We start from the raw sequence: 16,306 nt of genomic DNA on the forward strand, positions 1-16,306 counted from the left end.
ATCCAAAATTAGGAGTCTTATTTACTTCATTGATACAACAAAGTAAAAGAGGAGTAGCTCTGTATATTAAAGAAAAATTAGAACCTAAATTACTTTTTGAGGATGAAGAAGACAGGATTCTGATGGTGGAAATAAAAATGAACTTTAAACAAATACTTTTGATAGCACTATATGCACCAAATGAAAAACAAGAACAATTTTATCGTAGATTATATAGAAAAATCCTAGAAGTGGACTATGAACATATATGTATAATGGGCGATTTCAATGCTGTAATTGATGAAGACTTGGACTACAAAACAATAAAGACAAATAAAAAGGCTAGAAAAACATTACCGAAATCCTTTTTTACAATGATAAAAGAACTGAGTATGCAAGATATTTGGAGACAAAAACACTTGAAAGAAAAACAATATAGTTTCTATTCAAATAGACATTTGTCGTGGTCAAGGATAGATACGATATGGATGACAACAGACCTTATAGATAACATAGAAGAAGTAAATATTGGATCAAATATATGGGCGGACCACAACCCAATGACAATAATATGGAAAGGTCAAAAGAAAAAGACAAGATGGACTTCGAATGCAACAATATTAAATGAAAAGGAATTTCAGCAGTTTATGGAAGAAGAATTAGAGTTTTTCTTCAAAACAAATAAAGAGGGCACATCACTTCAGAATGTATGGGACACAATGAAAGCATATATCAGAGGTTTAGCAATAACCTATTTGGGGGGAAAAATAGAAAGAAAAGACAGAAATAGAAGACATTGGGAGAGGAATACAAGACCTTAGAGAAAGAATTTCAAAAAGACAGTCAAAATAAAATCAAGAAATGAATAGAATTGAAAAAACATGAAATAAATGTAAATGAACAAGAATCTTTAGCAAACAAATTAAAAGTATCCAAACAGATTTTTCTTGAAAATGCAAACAAACCAGGAAGATGGTTAGCATATAAAATGAAAAAGAGAAGGAAAAGAAATAATAAAATATTTACAAGATGAAAAAGGGAAATTACATTATAGAAAAGAAGATAATAACTCTAAAATACGATAAAAAGCTTTACCACCAGGAGGAAATCTCGAAGGAAGAGATAATAAAATATCTTGAAAAATCAGATTTACCGAAAATAACTGAAGAGTACAAAGGAATGCTAGAAGAAAGAATAACAATGATGGAATTGACAGAAGCAATTAAAAGACAAAAAAATGGCAAAGCACCAGGACCGGATGGTCTCCCAGCGGAATTATAAAACATTATAAGAAGTGATGAGCAAAGTAATGCTGGATCTATTTAATGAACTTTTAATGAAAGCAAAAATGGCAGACTCATGGAGGGAGGCCTATGTAACACTCATACCCAAAGAAGATGCAGATCTACAATTGATAAAAAATTATAGACCAATTTCGTTATTAAATGTGGACTATAAGATTTTTGCTTCAATAATGGCAAATAGGCTAAAATGACTGTTAAATGAATTTATTCATATGGATCAAAATGGATTCTTACCTACGAGACAAATTAGAGATAATATGAGGATAATTTTAAACACGTTGGAATATTATAAGATACATTCAGAAAAACAAATGGCAATGGTGTTTTTAGACGCTCAAAAAGCTTTTGATAATGTGAACTGGCAATTTATGATATAACAACTGCAGGGGGAGAGGTTTATAAACACCATAAAAACAATCTATGAATGACAATCAGCTAAGATAATGATGAATGAAGAAATGACAGAAAACGTTAAACTAACAAAGGGTACAAGACAAGGATGTCCTTTATCACCATTGTTATTTATCTTGACTTTGGAAGTTCTAAGTAGAAATATTAGACAAAATGAAGAGATAAAAGGGATGAAAATTAAAAAAGAAGAGTATAAATTGCAAGCCTTTGCTGATGATTTAGTATTCATTTTGGAAGAACAACGAGCCCCAAATTATTAGAACAAATAGAGAGATATGGAAAGGTGTGTGGCCTAAAAATAAATAAAGAGAAAACAAAAATATTGGTGAAAAACATTACAGAAAAATGAGAGAGAGAGAGAAAAGAGAAATTAGATATACAAGTTGTGAAAAAAGTTAAATATTAGGAATATACCTAATGTCAAGATGTGTAATGGTAAAAGAGGATAACTACATCAAACTGAAGGACCAAATTGAGAAAGATTTGGAGAAATGGAAAAACTTACAACTGCCATTTATGGGAAGGATTGCAACAATTAAGATGAATGTATTATCGAGACTACTATTCTTATTTCAGACAGTACCAATAAAAATTGAAAAGACTTACTTTCAACATTTAAATAAGATAATAAGGAAATTTATATGGCAAGGGAAAAGAAAAAGCAAGAGTAAGTATAAAAATGTTACAGGATACGAGGCTACGCGGAGGATTTGGACTGCCGAATTGGGAACTATATTACCAGGCATCATCATTGACTTGGATGAAGGAATGGATTGAATTAAGAAATACAAGACTATTAACTTTGGAAGGACATAATTTACAATTGGGGTGGCATGCATTTTTATGGTATGGTAGATGTAAGATGCATACGTACTTTCACAGACATTATGTAAGAAACACATTGCTATTGGTATGGGAGAAAGTTATAGACAAATATTATTTGAAAATACCAATATGGTTATCAACAGTGGAAGCTTTAACACACCCAAATATGTTTAATTTTAGAAATATTGTTAGATACAAGGAGTTATTAACAGACAAGGGGGAATTGTAAGGGGAAACAAGAATTTGAAGAACAGGGCATTGAGATGGATTGGTATATGTATATGCAAATACAAGATATGAAAAATATATTAAACTATATGGTTTCTATTTAGAAAAGACAGAATGGGACAGGATACTCATGGGAACAGAGGATAAACTATTAAAAAAATTATAACTTTTTATTGGATATTGAACTGGAGGAAGAATAAGTAAAAGAAATAATGATAGCCTGGGCAAAGAATTTTAGATATTCAATTAATCTAGAAAAATGACAACAGTTATGGGAAAAGAATTACAAATTAACAATGTCCATAGCATTTAAAGAATAGCAATATAAAATGTTTTATAGATGGAATATGCCCCCTGAGAAACTGGCAAATATGTTTAAAGATAAATCAGCTAAATGTTGGAAATGTCACCAGTTACCAAGATCTTATTATCATGTGGTGGACATGCTCAGAAGCTAAAAACTATTGGAATAAAATTAGGATATGGATAGAAGAAATGATACAACAACATATTGATCTAAAACCAGAGCTGCTCCTATTGGGTGTCCTTCCAGAAAAAAATAACAAAGAAAATATCTATTTGATTATACATGTAATAACAGCTGCAAGGATTATTTTTGCATAAAATTGGAAAGCAGAGAAAAGGTATAGAAGTAATTAAAAAAATTTTAGAATGTGCAGAAATGAATAGATTAACTTTGATAATTAAAAAGAGGATTCAGAATATTTTAAGATATGGGATCAATTTTACCATTGGCTGGAAAAGAGATATAGATAAACTAATTAATAGTTATGTAAGAGAATGGTATAATTAGAATAATGTATTTTTGGAGAAATGTTGTAATAGATTAAGCGTGAATGAAGACAGAAGAAACAACAAAAAGACAAAGATACGGAGAAAACACTGAGATGTCACATGGAAGGAATGACTGATGTATTATGTGTTTGTTTGTGTATAAAATAAAATAAAAAATTCAAAAAAACAACAACAATTTGGTTTAAAAAGCTAGGAAAAATACCTCACATTAACCTTGTCATGGAAAGTGGATTTTTAAAAAAAAGACAATTATCCATTTACTGAAATGCAAAGTATGGCTCTTTTGTAGATGGGTATGTTTAGGGGCGGTTTTATTTTATCTAAGATTGGCATGATTGCTTTTGTTGTTCTGGAAAAGACTATTCAAACAGGAATTTCATCATGACTTGAAGCATCAGGATCCTAAAACTAGTATATTTACTACCTGAAGCTTGCTGATCACTATGTTCTCTACTATACTTAAAGGTGTTACCTAATAATACAATTAATGTGTATAAATCACATAATAATGTTAAAATTTTATGATCTTGTGCCGCTGCATTACTAGCTGTCTAGGGCCATATGCAGCCCTTGGGCTGTGAATTGGACAACTTCTGCTTCAATGTATCAGTAATCATAAGAGTTTGAAGGTGTTATTTAGGTTGTCAGTCCAATCCTTTGCACAGTATAGATATTCAAATTAAAACATTTGGAGGGAGGGCTTCTTAGCCTTTGCTTGAACACATGCAAAGAAGGGATGCCTTTCTCGGGATAGTTGGTTCCATTTATTCTTAGAGTTAGAACTGAAAATGAACCTTACTCTAACTTAACCATTATCCATGTCTTTTACTCTGGAACTAGAGAGAGCACCTAACTTGTTTTCTGTGATGGTTCTTTGTAGACAGTTATCACTTTCCCCCTCAGTTGACTTTTTACAAAGCTAGACAAGGCATAATCCTTCACGGAGATTAGTTTCTACAACTCTTTGTTCTCTATCAGACTCTGATTTCTCTGAATCCTTCATGTAATATTCATAACTTGACATAAGTGGTTGAGGTGAGGTCAGACCAAATCTAACTGAAGTGAAACAAATACTGTAAATATTGGAAGTTATATTTTGGGGAATAAATTCTAAAAATTCCATTTTCCATTTTAGCAGCAGTATCAACTACTATTCCATAACTATTCCAAAATAGTTTTCACAATATTATTACAAATCCTAGGTATCCTCTACCTGTATACTTTGCACTTGTATTTATTAAATATTATTCTGTTAGTTTCAACCACTTAATCTCAGATTTGTTTTGAATTTTATTTCTACCTTCTAAGATATTACTTATCCCATTTAAACCTGTAAATTGTAAAATCTGGCAAGCATTCCCCCCACCACTCCATCAACGTCCTTAATGAAAATACTTAGGACTAAGCATAATATTCTTCTTGATCATGATTCCTATTGTAGACAGACTTCATTATATATTTCAACAACTCTTGGGAATTGTTCTAATTTCTTTTCAGTACCCTCTTCGTGCCTGTCTATTGCAAATCCATATTTCTTGGGGAAAGTTGTTTCACTTTCCTCTCTTGAACCATTTTGCTGTGGCATACTTAAAAGCAAATTATTGCCTCTGTATCTAGCTTTATTGTCAGTGAATTGCCCATTGCAGTTTTCTGGTCAGCTTCTATAGGTCTTGTTTTATAATTAACTATAAAATCAATCTTTATGTTTAAACTTAAAGCAATCAGAAGCCCTCATTTTGGATATGCAACTGCAGATTTGTCATAGATAACTTGGAGATTTGGGGGCAGGGGACAAGTTCAATTATTCCAGCAATTAAGACACTGCCTGTGAATTGGAGTATGGATTTCTATTTGGGTCCTTGCAAAGGTGCATCAGCTATGATATTATTCCATTTTAAATTAATCATCAAAATTTCCTTACTAGATAGAACAATTTATTTTCCATTGTTTTTTCTAAATATTCACGACGAACTGAAAAAGCAAGCTACTTTGGATTGCCTTTTTATGAAATGTAATAAACAAATACACTTCTTTTTTTTCCTTTCTCCTAAAAGATGTGTACAGATTAGTTTCAATTCAAAGATTTGCAAGCTGACTTCTCTGATCTCGTAAAGCTCTTTTCCTTCACATTTATAGGAAGGCAGTGCATAGTTCTTAAAGGTATTTCTTTTCGTTCTGTCTAATGCAAAGACAGAAAGCAAAGCTGGCTGGGGAATTCTGGGAGTTGAAGTCCTCCAGGCTTAAAGTTGCCAAGGTTGGAGACCCCTGGTCTAAAGGGTCTCTTCATTGAGACAGTTGACACAAATTAGAAAACAATTACTATAGCTTGTGACATTTGATCAAGAGAACAAAGTCTGCATAATATGGATTGAAAAAAGAAATGTCTCAGGAACTGGGAAAAAGATAACTTGTATAAAATATTTCATGGGAAACAAAACAGGCATAACATTCTGAAAAATTTAAACACCTGTTGCCAAAGACAATTTTGTCTATTTTCTCTTAAAAATTTATTGCCCTAGCTTGAAAAACAACACAGGTTGCAAATAAATCATGTTCATAGAGTCAGTAAAGCTTGCCAGTATAAGGCCAGTAACATTTCAGAACATTTTTTTCTTTCTAAGAAATTAATGTTTATTAATCAATTATTAATCAGTGTTTTCTGCCTTATAGGCCTGCTTCGTCCCCTCAGCTTTCACATGATGATACGCATTCACGCATTGAGCATTATGCTAGCAGGTATGAAATCAGGTGGTTTGCTAGTTTTCCTTGAAACATTTTTTTAAAAGTAAATCAGTGTCGCAACCACCATTGCTCAGATGTTAAGAAATGAACTTAGGCTCATTTCAAGAATTATGGTATACGTGTTTACTAATCTCTATGCATGTTTACTAATTTCTGCTAATCAGCTTGCTAACTAATCTGCATATTGAATTACTGCATGATATTTAGAATGTATGTTACATAATTGAAAATAGGAAATGAAGAACACATGGTTTTATTTACAACTAATCTGCTTTTGTTCAAAACATATACTATGCGGGTTTTTTTTCTGGAAATATACTTTAGTATATACTACTGGGCAACCATGTAGTAGTACAAAATAATATTTTACACCCAGTATCTAATCCTCAATACATAGGTCATAATTTATTAATTCAGCTTTTGATAAAGAGGACATTGAACTGCTATTTAAAAATATAAAACAATGCTACATTCACTTATTTTTTAGAAAACTAGTATATACAAGATAACAGTTATATCACTATTTTTGTACACTCATAGGAAATTGAGGATAGATAGATACAACAGAAATAATACTTTGTTTTATTGCCAAGAAGATTTTCACATTTCAAGTGCATTAGTAGAAGATAATTTATACTTGACTGAAATCCTACACAATGACGAGTGTTTGTCTGTCTGTGGACAATATTCCAGGATCTCATCATAATTACGTTTTTGTTCTTAGTTTTAATTAGGAGAAGTTACAGTGAATTTTAAGATGTTTTCCTTTCTTCATAGGCTAGCAGAAATGGAGAACACCAATGGAACATATATGAACGATAGCATTTCTCCTAATGAGAGCATGTGAGTATGCCTCTGAGAAACTATAGGAAATTTAACTTATATGCATGCTTTCAGATTTCTGTAGTAAGTTCTTAAGCATAAAAATTATACACAGTATGTACCTAGAAAGTTACATAGAATTCTACTCTAGGTTACTAGTTGCCAGACTCTATTGAAGGTAATATTTGAAATTTAATATCACCTTCTTCTGTAAAAATGCATTAAAAGAGAAACAAAGTATTTTGTTTCCTTTTTAAAGTTCAACAGACATCATAGATAAAAACCATAGTCTTTCATCAAATATAGAAATTCTTATGATTTTCATGAAGCCACAAATGAGACTGGAATAGTTGCTGATTAAGGTCGTTCATCAAAGCTTCTCCAAAGCTCAGTACGGAGGACTAAACAAGATTCTAAGTAATGATCAACCTTTAATCTCCCCTAGTCCTTTTCGTTAAACTAGACATACCAAGTTCCTGCAACCGTTCTTCATATGTTTTAGCCTCCAGTCCCCTAATCATCCTTGCTGCTCTTCTCTGCACTCTTTCTAGAGTCTCAACATCTTTTTTACATCGTGGTGACCAAAACTGCATGCAATATTCCAAGTGTGGCCTTACCAAGGCATTATAAAGTGATATTAACACTTCACGTGATCTTGATTCTATCCCTCTGTTTATGCAGCCCAGAACTGTGTTGGCTTTTTTGGCAGCTGCTGCACACTGCTGGCTCATATCTAAATGGTTGTCCACTAGGACTCCAAGATCCCTCTCACAGTACTACTATTGAGCAAGGAACCACATATACGGTACCTGTGCATTTTGGGGTTTTTTTGCCTAAATGTAGAACCTTACTTTTTTCACTGTTAAATTTGATTTTGTTAGATAGCGCCCAACGTTCAAGTCTGTCAAGATCCTTCTATATCTTGAGCCTATCTTCTGGAGTGTTGGCTATTCCTGCCATCTTGATGTCCTCTGCAAATTTGATCTATCCCCTTGTCCAAGTCATTGATGAAGATGTTGAAGAGTACTGGGCCTAAAACAGAGCCTTGGGGTACTCCACTGCATACTTCCCTTCATGTGGATGTAGTTCCATTGAGGACTACACGTTGAGTGCCATTAGTCAGCCAGTTACAAATCCATCTGGTGGTGGTGCTGTCTAACCCACATTTTTCTACTTTATCTAGTAGTAGGTTATGGTCTACTTTATCAAATGCTTTACTGAAGTCCAAGTAAATTATATCGACAGCATTCCTCTGGTCCACTAATTTTGTCACTTTGTCAAAGAATGCAATACGATTAGTCTGGCATGATCTGTTTTTGACAAACCCATGTTGGCTTTTGGTTATTACTTTGTTTGCTTCTAGGTGTTCAGTGATTCGTTGCTTGATTATCTGTTCCAGAATCTTCCCTGGTATTAAGGTCAGGCTGATCGGTCTGTAGTTTCCTGGATGTGTTTTTTTCCTTTTTTGAAGATGGGAACTACATCAGCTCTTTTCCAGTCCTCTGGCAGTTCCCTTATGCTCCAGGATCTTTGAAAGATATAGTTCAGTGGTTCTGAGATCTCATCTGCCAGTTCCTTCAGAACCTTGGGGTGTAATCCATCCGGTTCTGGTGATTTGAACTCGTCTAGAATAGACAGGTGTTCACTTACCATTTTCTTCCCTATTTTAACTTGTGTTCCTAATCTGGCTTTTTTTGTGGTGCTGTTTTTGATAGGTTGGATTGTTTTTTCCTTTTGTGTAAAGACAGATGAAAAAAATGAGTTAAGTAGATCTGCTTTCTCCCTGTTGCTTGTCACCTTCTTGCTACTTTCTCCCAGCAATGGGCCAATTGTTTCCTTGACTTTTTTCTTGTTTTTAGCATGTTGGAAGAAGCTTTTTTTGTTATTTTTTACTTTTGACGTGAGCCTTTGTTCATTGTGAGCCTTAGCTTTCCTCACTTCATCTTTACAGGCTCGGGCTATTTGCTGATATTCTGCCTTAGTTATTTGCCCCTCTTTCCACTTTTTATACTTGTCCTTTTTGTCTTTCAATTTGTCAGATAGTTCTTTATGCATCCATGCTGGTTTCTTTTGAGATCTATTATTCTTCATTGGTATTGTGCTAGCCTGGGCTTTTATAATCTCACTTTTCAAAATTTCCTGAACTTCTTGAGTTGTTTTCCCCTTGAGGATTCCCATCCATGGAATCCTTCTCAAGCTCTCTCTAAGTTTATTTAGAGTTTATTTAGCTCTCTTGAAGTCAAAGACTCTAGTTTGACTTTGTTCTACTACTTGTCTTTGCATAATGTTGAATTCCAATATTGCATGATCACTTGCCCCCAAGATTCCTATAGCTTCAACACCTTCTATCATTTCAACTCTGTTAGTGAGAATTAAGTCCAATATGGCTGATCCCCTTGTTTCCTTCTCTACTTTTTGGGAAACAAAGTTGTCTGCTAGGTTTGTTAGGAACCTGTTGGATTTTCCACTTGGTGCAGAATTTGTTTCCCAGTTGATGTCAGGATAGTTAAAATCCCCCATTACTACTGTGATGTGCTTCCTACATACCTTAGTTAGCTGACTAGCAAAAAGTTCATCTACTTCCTCTGTTTGGTTGGGTGGCCTATAGTATAGAACTATGGCAATATAATTCCCCCCCACACCTTTAATATTAACCCAAATGCATTCAAGATAATTTTCATCATTTTTGTGCTCTATTTCTGTAGAGATGTAATTATTTCTTATATATAGTGCAACTCCACCTCCTCTTTTATTTGGTCAATTTCTTTTAAATAATTTATATCCCTCTAACTGTATGTTCCATTTGTCGGTTTCATCCCACCAAGTTTCCATAATGGCAACAATATCATATCTGTCCTCATTTACTTGAATTTCTAATTCACCCTGTTTATTCCTCATACTCTGTTCATTGGTGTATAGACATTTGAGTCCATTTTGATTGACCTTGTATTTACTGTCTACATAACCTGTGTTGTGCCTGACTGCCCCTACTTTCTTGCCACCTGTTTGATTAGTGCACATGGTATGGCACTCACTATTAAATGCTTGGTTTTGCTTGATAGCAGGGCTGATAATCTTACCCACACAGACATCTATGTTACATGCACTGATAACCCTATTAATTTTGGATTGCTGGGGACATAAATGTTCTGTATCAATCAATGCTCTGTCCCCACTGTTCAGTTTAAATGCTTATCCAGAAAATCTGTGAATTTATTGCTAAGTAACTCAGTCCCTGATGGATGCAACCATCTCTTTTGTACAGTTTTTCATTGGACCAGTTGCAAACATCATGACTAATAAAACCAAAGCCTTCCCTTTAGACACACATTAAACTCCACTACACACTGGCATTTACCTTTTTGTTCCTTATATACTGGTAAAACCTCTGAAAAGATAAGCCTACAACTTATACTACTAAGTTCATACCCCAAGCTCTGGAAATCATTCTGCACAGAATGTAGATCCATTTGAGACAGATCATTTGTGCCAAGATGTATAATAGCATCAACATCACAATCCTTACTGGCATTCTTGACTGTCTTAAAAATGTGCCTCTGCTGGCAGTAGCACCTGGCAGACACCTGACCTCTTTCAAAACCTCCATATCCTTTCCTAAATTTACATCCCTTACAATTGAATCACCAATCAGAAGGTGGCTTCTCTTTTTGGATACCGTGCTCTTCTTGTGTGACCGATGTGTAATACCTGATTCGCACTTTGCCCTTTCCAAGTAAGCTCTTCATCTCGGATCATGATCCCCTGCTTGTTTGAGTTATCAGTATCACAACTACCTTGACTTGTCACTTTAGTGTCTCTATTAAGGTCAGCAAGGGCACTATATCTGTTATACTGGCACACTGCAAAAGCTTTGTGTTTATGGTTCACAGCTCTCACCATGCCTATCCCACGGTTGTCCATACTGCCCTTCTGCAGGATCATTGTGGTAGAGGAGACTGATGGCACGGCAGCTCAATAGAGTGGAATGGCTGAATTGGGCACCTAATTTCTGCTTGGAGAGGATAGATTTGAGATTCTAGATAGGTAATCTGTCCACGTAGACTACTAAATTGTTTACAAAGAGGACAGTACCCAAATTTGAAAAGAGTACTGCAAAAGACAGCTACAAAACAAGTATTACACTGACCTAAACCAGTCATTTTGAAATAGAATAAAATCATAATCTCAAGTGGACTAACGCTGAATACATTATTGCTATTTTTGGTTTATAGTTATATGATTCACACGCCATTAGGCACGCGGGCCGCTAACTTTTTCCTCTATACTCACTCTCAGACTCCCCCTCACAGCCAGCAGCTCCATCCCCTAGCTTCTGTGAAGTGAAAACATAGTGAAGGCAGTTTCACTCTGCTTTTTCTGTGTACTCATCCTCACACCCCCATCACAGCCAGCAGCTCCACCCCCTAGGTTCTGTGAAGTGAAATTTAGCTTGATAGCACCTACACGTTTTCCTGTGCACTATTTGCTATTGAATCCAGCTTATTCAAAATTCATTCTTTACCTGTCTCTTTCTTTAGATATGGTACCAAAAATAAGCCCATTGATCTTAAACATTAAAACCTTGTATTTCTATGAGCCGCTAAGACACACCTGTGCGTGCGCACACACATAACTCTGTGTGTGTGTGTGTGTGTGTGTGTGTGTTGTTTTATATGTGTGTGTACTTTATACTTTTCCCTAATTTCTTCTAATTTTTTAAACATTTTAATTAAGTAATTTTTAACAGAATAAAAACAATTGGACAAAGCAAAAAGAAACTAAAAGGAGAAAGGAAGGAAGAGACAAGAAAGGAAGAAGAAGAAAATATATAAAAATGCAGTTTTATTTTATCTTCTTATCTTTTTTTCCTTAAAGAGACGATGAGCATTTGCTAATCCAGCACTACTGCCAAAGTTTGAACCAGGAATCACCACTCAGTCAACCTCGAAGTCCTGCTCAGATTTTAATTTCTTTAGAAAGTGAAGAAAGAAGTGAGCTGGAGAGAATCCTTGCAGACTTGGAGGAAGAAAATAGGTAAGCTTACTACAATATGACTTCCATGCATTAACTTATTAAATAACTTTCAAACCAGAAAGCAAAACAGCTAGAAAAGAAGTTAATTTATATGTAATTTACCAATTTAACATATATGTTTCTTTTCTACTTATGAATGTGATTTGTCATGTTAAATGTCCAGATGATGTAATTCCATTATACTTTCCCAACAATTCAAATTTTGAACTCTTACAATAGAATATAAAGTTTGGCCTGCCATAAAGAACTAGAAAATTGTTTGCTAATTTTGTATGTATGCATTGTTTTCTTTAATTATGTTAAAGTAAATATATTTAATAGTTATAGGTGGTCTCAACTTACAATCACAATTGGAACCAGAATCTCAGTCATTGAGAGAAGCAGTCATTAAGTGGGATATCATGTGATTGCTTTGCTCAATTACTGCAATCTTGGCATGTTTAATTATTAAGCAGACAGAGTCCCAAATAAGGACTCAGCAGGGAGGTGGGGAAGACCTGGCATAGGTCACATATAAGTTCAGTGGATGCAGCAATGCAGTGCAAAGCCTCAGTTGCCCCAGCTCAACCCTGTAGTGTGGCACTCATCAGTGGCAATGCTGGGGCTGGGCTGAAGTCTTAAACCAGCTGCCACCATTCCATGTCTCAACTTCAGCCCTAGCATTATTGCTGCCACTGAGAAATGCTGCCCAAATCCCCACACTTGTCTTCCTCTTGATCTAGACCACCCTACACAGCAGCACTGAGCTGTAATATTAGGGCTAGGGTGAAAGTCTGGGGATTTCAGCAATCTCAGCCAGCTGCCACCACCCCCATGCCTCAACTTGAGCCCTAGTGCCACTGTTGCCACTGAGAAATGCCCCCTCATATCATCTTTCAAGGTGTGCAAGTCTTGGGTAGCTATCTTTCATCATTGTGAGAATGGGCTGCATTCTCACAGAGTTTTGGAAGTCTTGTTTTCCAAATCACATAAGGTTTATGGAACAGTGCAAGGAGAATTCAGAAAAGAAGGCCTTGCATGACTGCAAGTTGAGTGGCATGTAACAAATCTTGGGGAGTGCTGGGCAGTGGGGGCAATTGGAGCATGTCTCACACACAATGAGGTAGGGATATAGAGGGCCCAAAAAAATCACTAAGGCAGTAGACAAGCACAGTTTCAACCCTTTCCAAGAAACTAACTTGACAAAAGTCTCACACAGGCTGCTCCTTAAGTCACATGAGCATGAAAGTGAAAGAAGAAGGAAGCACATTCAGACTTAAATTCTGCTGTTCCAATAAAAGTAGTTTAAAACCTATATGGCAACCCTATATGGCTGACGGGGAATGTTAAGTTCGGGCGATGAAGAGGCAGGAGACGATACAAGTGACAACAGCTCTTTGGTTTATTGTGATCCCAGCAAAACCAACAGGCAAAAACCCCTCTTTAAATACTATTTTGGCTGAGGCATCAGCCAATCAGCAACCTGCATATTCCCGCCCAAATTTCCTTCCTAAAGTTCAAATACATTACACTCCTCCCCTCCCAGAACGCATTGTACCACTATTTACATAGAATTTGCATGTTATCATATCGCAAGATCTCAAATGGACAGCTAACATCAAAAACATCATTAAAAAAGGACAACAAAGAATGTTCTTTCTGCGCCAACTCAGTAAGCTCAAACTGCCCAAGGAGCTGCTGATCCAGTTCTACAGAGGAATTATTGAGTCTGTCATTTGCACCTCTATAACTGTCTGGTTCAGTTCTGCAACCCAACAAGAAAAACACAGACTTCAGAGGATAATTAGAACTGCAGAAAAAATAATTGCTACCAACCTGCCTTCCATTGAGGACCTGTATACTGCACGAATCAAGAAGAGGGCCGTGAAAATATTTGCAGATCCCTCGCATCCTGGACATAAACTGTTTCAACTCCTACCCTCAAAACGACGCTATAGAGCACTGCACACCAGAACAACTAGACACAAGAACAGTTTTTTCCCGAAGGCCATCACTCTGCTAAACAAATAATTCCCTCAACACTGTCAGACTATTTACTGAATCTGCACTACTATTAATCGTTTCATAGTTCCCATCACCAATCTCTTTCCACTTATGACTGTATGACTATAACTTGTTGCTGGCAATCCTTATGATTTATATTGCTATATTGATCATCAATTGTGTTGTAAATGTTGTACCTTGATGAACGTATCTTTTCTTTTATGTACACTGAGAGCATATGCACCAAGACAAATTCCTTGTGTGTCCAATCACACTTGGCCAATAAAAATTCTATTCTATTCTATTCTATTTTTCCACGTAGTCACGCAGGTAGACAGGGCGTCTCCTAACCCTTTCGGACCTGTGCAATTCATTCTCTGGGAGTGAGTCGAGCTGGTCTGAGGGACTGTTTGTTCCTCCCAGCTCCTCCTCTGGGCCATCCGGCCCTGGATTATTGGCAGAGTCGTCCCTGCTGTCTTCTGGAGGAGCCGGTTGGCATCACTGGACTTCTTCATACTCAGCTAAGTCCTCTGATCGCCTCGGGGTTGAGTTAGCTGTTGGTTCAAATATTGGGTAGTCAGGGTCTGGCTGTTTGGTTTCTGGATTATTGTGTACTCTTTTTCTTAATTGATCTATGTGGCGTCTCCACACTCGGCCATCCCCCATGTCCACTACATATGATTTCGGGCCTGTTACTCCTATAATTGTTTCCTTTAGCCACGCTGGGCCTTCACTATAGTTATGTGCCCATACTGGGTCACCTGTTGTCATTGTTCTGGTTTTTCCCTTTGTACCTTGGTACCCATCGGGGGAGTATGTTGGGTTTAACCGATCTAGGGGGCACCTGAGTCTTCTACCCATCAATAACTCTGATGGGCTGCGGCCGGTGGTCACACAGGGAGTTCTATGTTGTACTGCCAAGAAGGTATCAATTTTGGATTGCCAATCTCCTGGGCTTATTCTAGATAGCGCTTCTTTGGCACTGCGAACGAAACGTTATGCAAGTCGGTTCGTCGCCGGGTGGAAAGGCGCCGAGAGGACATGTCTTATTTATTTATTTTTATTTTATTTTATTAGATTTTTATACCGCCCTTCTCCCGAAGGACTCAGGGCAGTGTACAGCCAAATAGTAAAAAACCCACAATATACACATTAAAACAAAACTAAAACCGAGCATATTACAGGAATGGCTGGAATTTAAAACAATTTAAAACCCTAAAATTCATAAATAGCCCCAATTAAAAATTTTTATAAAACTTTTAAGCCAGTCCCGCTTGAATAAATAGGTGCGTTTTCAGCTCATGGCGAAAAGTCCGAAGATCAGGCACTTGACGTAAACCAGGGGGAAGTTCGTTCCAAAGCGTAGGAGTTCCAACAGAGAAGGCCCTACCCCTGGGGGCCGCCAGCCGACATTGTTTGGCGGATGGCACCCTGAGAAGGCCCTCTGTGTGAGCGTACGGGTCGGTGGGAGGCATAAGGTAACAGCAGGCGGTCCCGTAAGTACCCGGTTCCTAAGCCATGGAGTGCTTTAAAGGTGGTAACCAAAATCTTAAAGGGCACCCGAAAGACCACAGGAAGCCAGTGCAGGCTGCGCAGGATTGGTGTTACATGGTGTAACTCGTTGCTCCCACTATTACCCGCGCAGCTGCATTCTGGACTAGATGCAGCCTCCGGGTGCACTTCAAGGGCAGCCCCATGTAGAGAGCATTGCAATAATCCAAACGGGAAGTGACAAAAGCATGAGTGACCGTGCATAAGGCATCCCGGTCAAGGAAGGAGCGCAACTGGCAAACCAAGCGTACTTGGTGAAAGGCCCTCCTGGAGACGGCCGCCAAATGATCGTCAAACGACAGCCGCCCATCCAAGAGGACACCCAGGTTGCGCACCCTTTCCATTGGGGCCAATAACTCGCCCCCAACAGTCAGCTGCGGCTGCAGCTGGCTGTACCAGGGTGCCGGCATCCACAGCCACTCCGTCTTGGAGGGATTGAGCTTGAGTCTGTTTCTCCCCATCCAGACCCGTACGGCTTCCAGACACCGGGACAGCACTTCAACAGCTTCATTGGGGTGGTCCGGGGTGGAGAAGTACAGCTGCATGTCATCAGCGTACAGATGGTAACTAACCCCGAAACCACTAATGACCTCACCCAGCGGCTTCATGTA

At 37.1% G+C, this 16,306-nt stretch overlaps 1 protein-coding gene across 12 annotated transcripts in view; it reads left to right on the forward strand.

The window, feature by feature from the left end:
• Nucleotides 1-16,306, forward strand: part of DMD (dystrophin) — a 1,918,566-nt gene that overhangs the window by 1,847,502 nt on the left and 54,758 nt on the right. For 10 of the 12 annotated variants that reach the window (XR_009155503.1, XM_058186507.1, XM_058186500.1 and 7 more), the window contains 3 exons: nt 6,234-6,299; nt 7,083-7,148; nt 12,003-12,161. Coding sequence is in view for 10 of the 12 variants with exons in the window: in XM_058186507.1 (XP_058042490.1) it covers nt 6,234-6,299; nt 7,083-7,148; nt 12,003-12,161 (291 nt within the window). In the remaining 2 variants the exon portion in view is untranslated. Of the gene's footprint in view, nt 1-6,233; nt 6,300-7,082; nt 7,149-12,002; nt 12,162-16,306 lie in introns of those variants that run through there. The other 2 variants (XR_009155504.1, XM_058186501.1) reach the window with 2 other exon arrangements.

This window comes from Ahaetulla prasina, chromosome 5 (genome assembly GCF_028640845.1).
Source record: "Ahaetulla prasina isolate Xishuangbanna chromosome 5, ASM2864084v1, whole genome shotgun sequence".
NCBI classification, from domain to species: domain Eukaryota; kingdom Metazoa; phylum Chordata; class Lepidosauria; order Squamata; family Colubridae; genus Ahaetulla; species Ahaetulla prasina.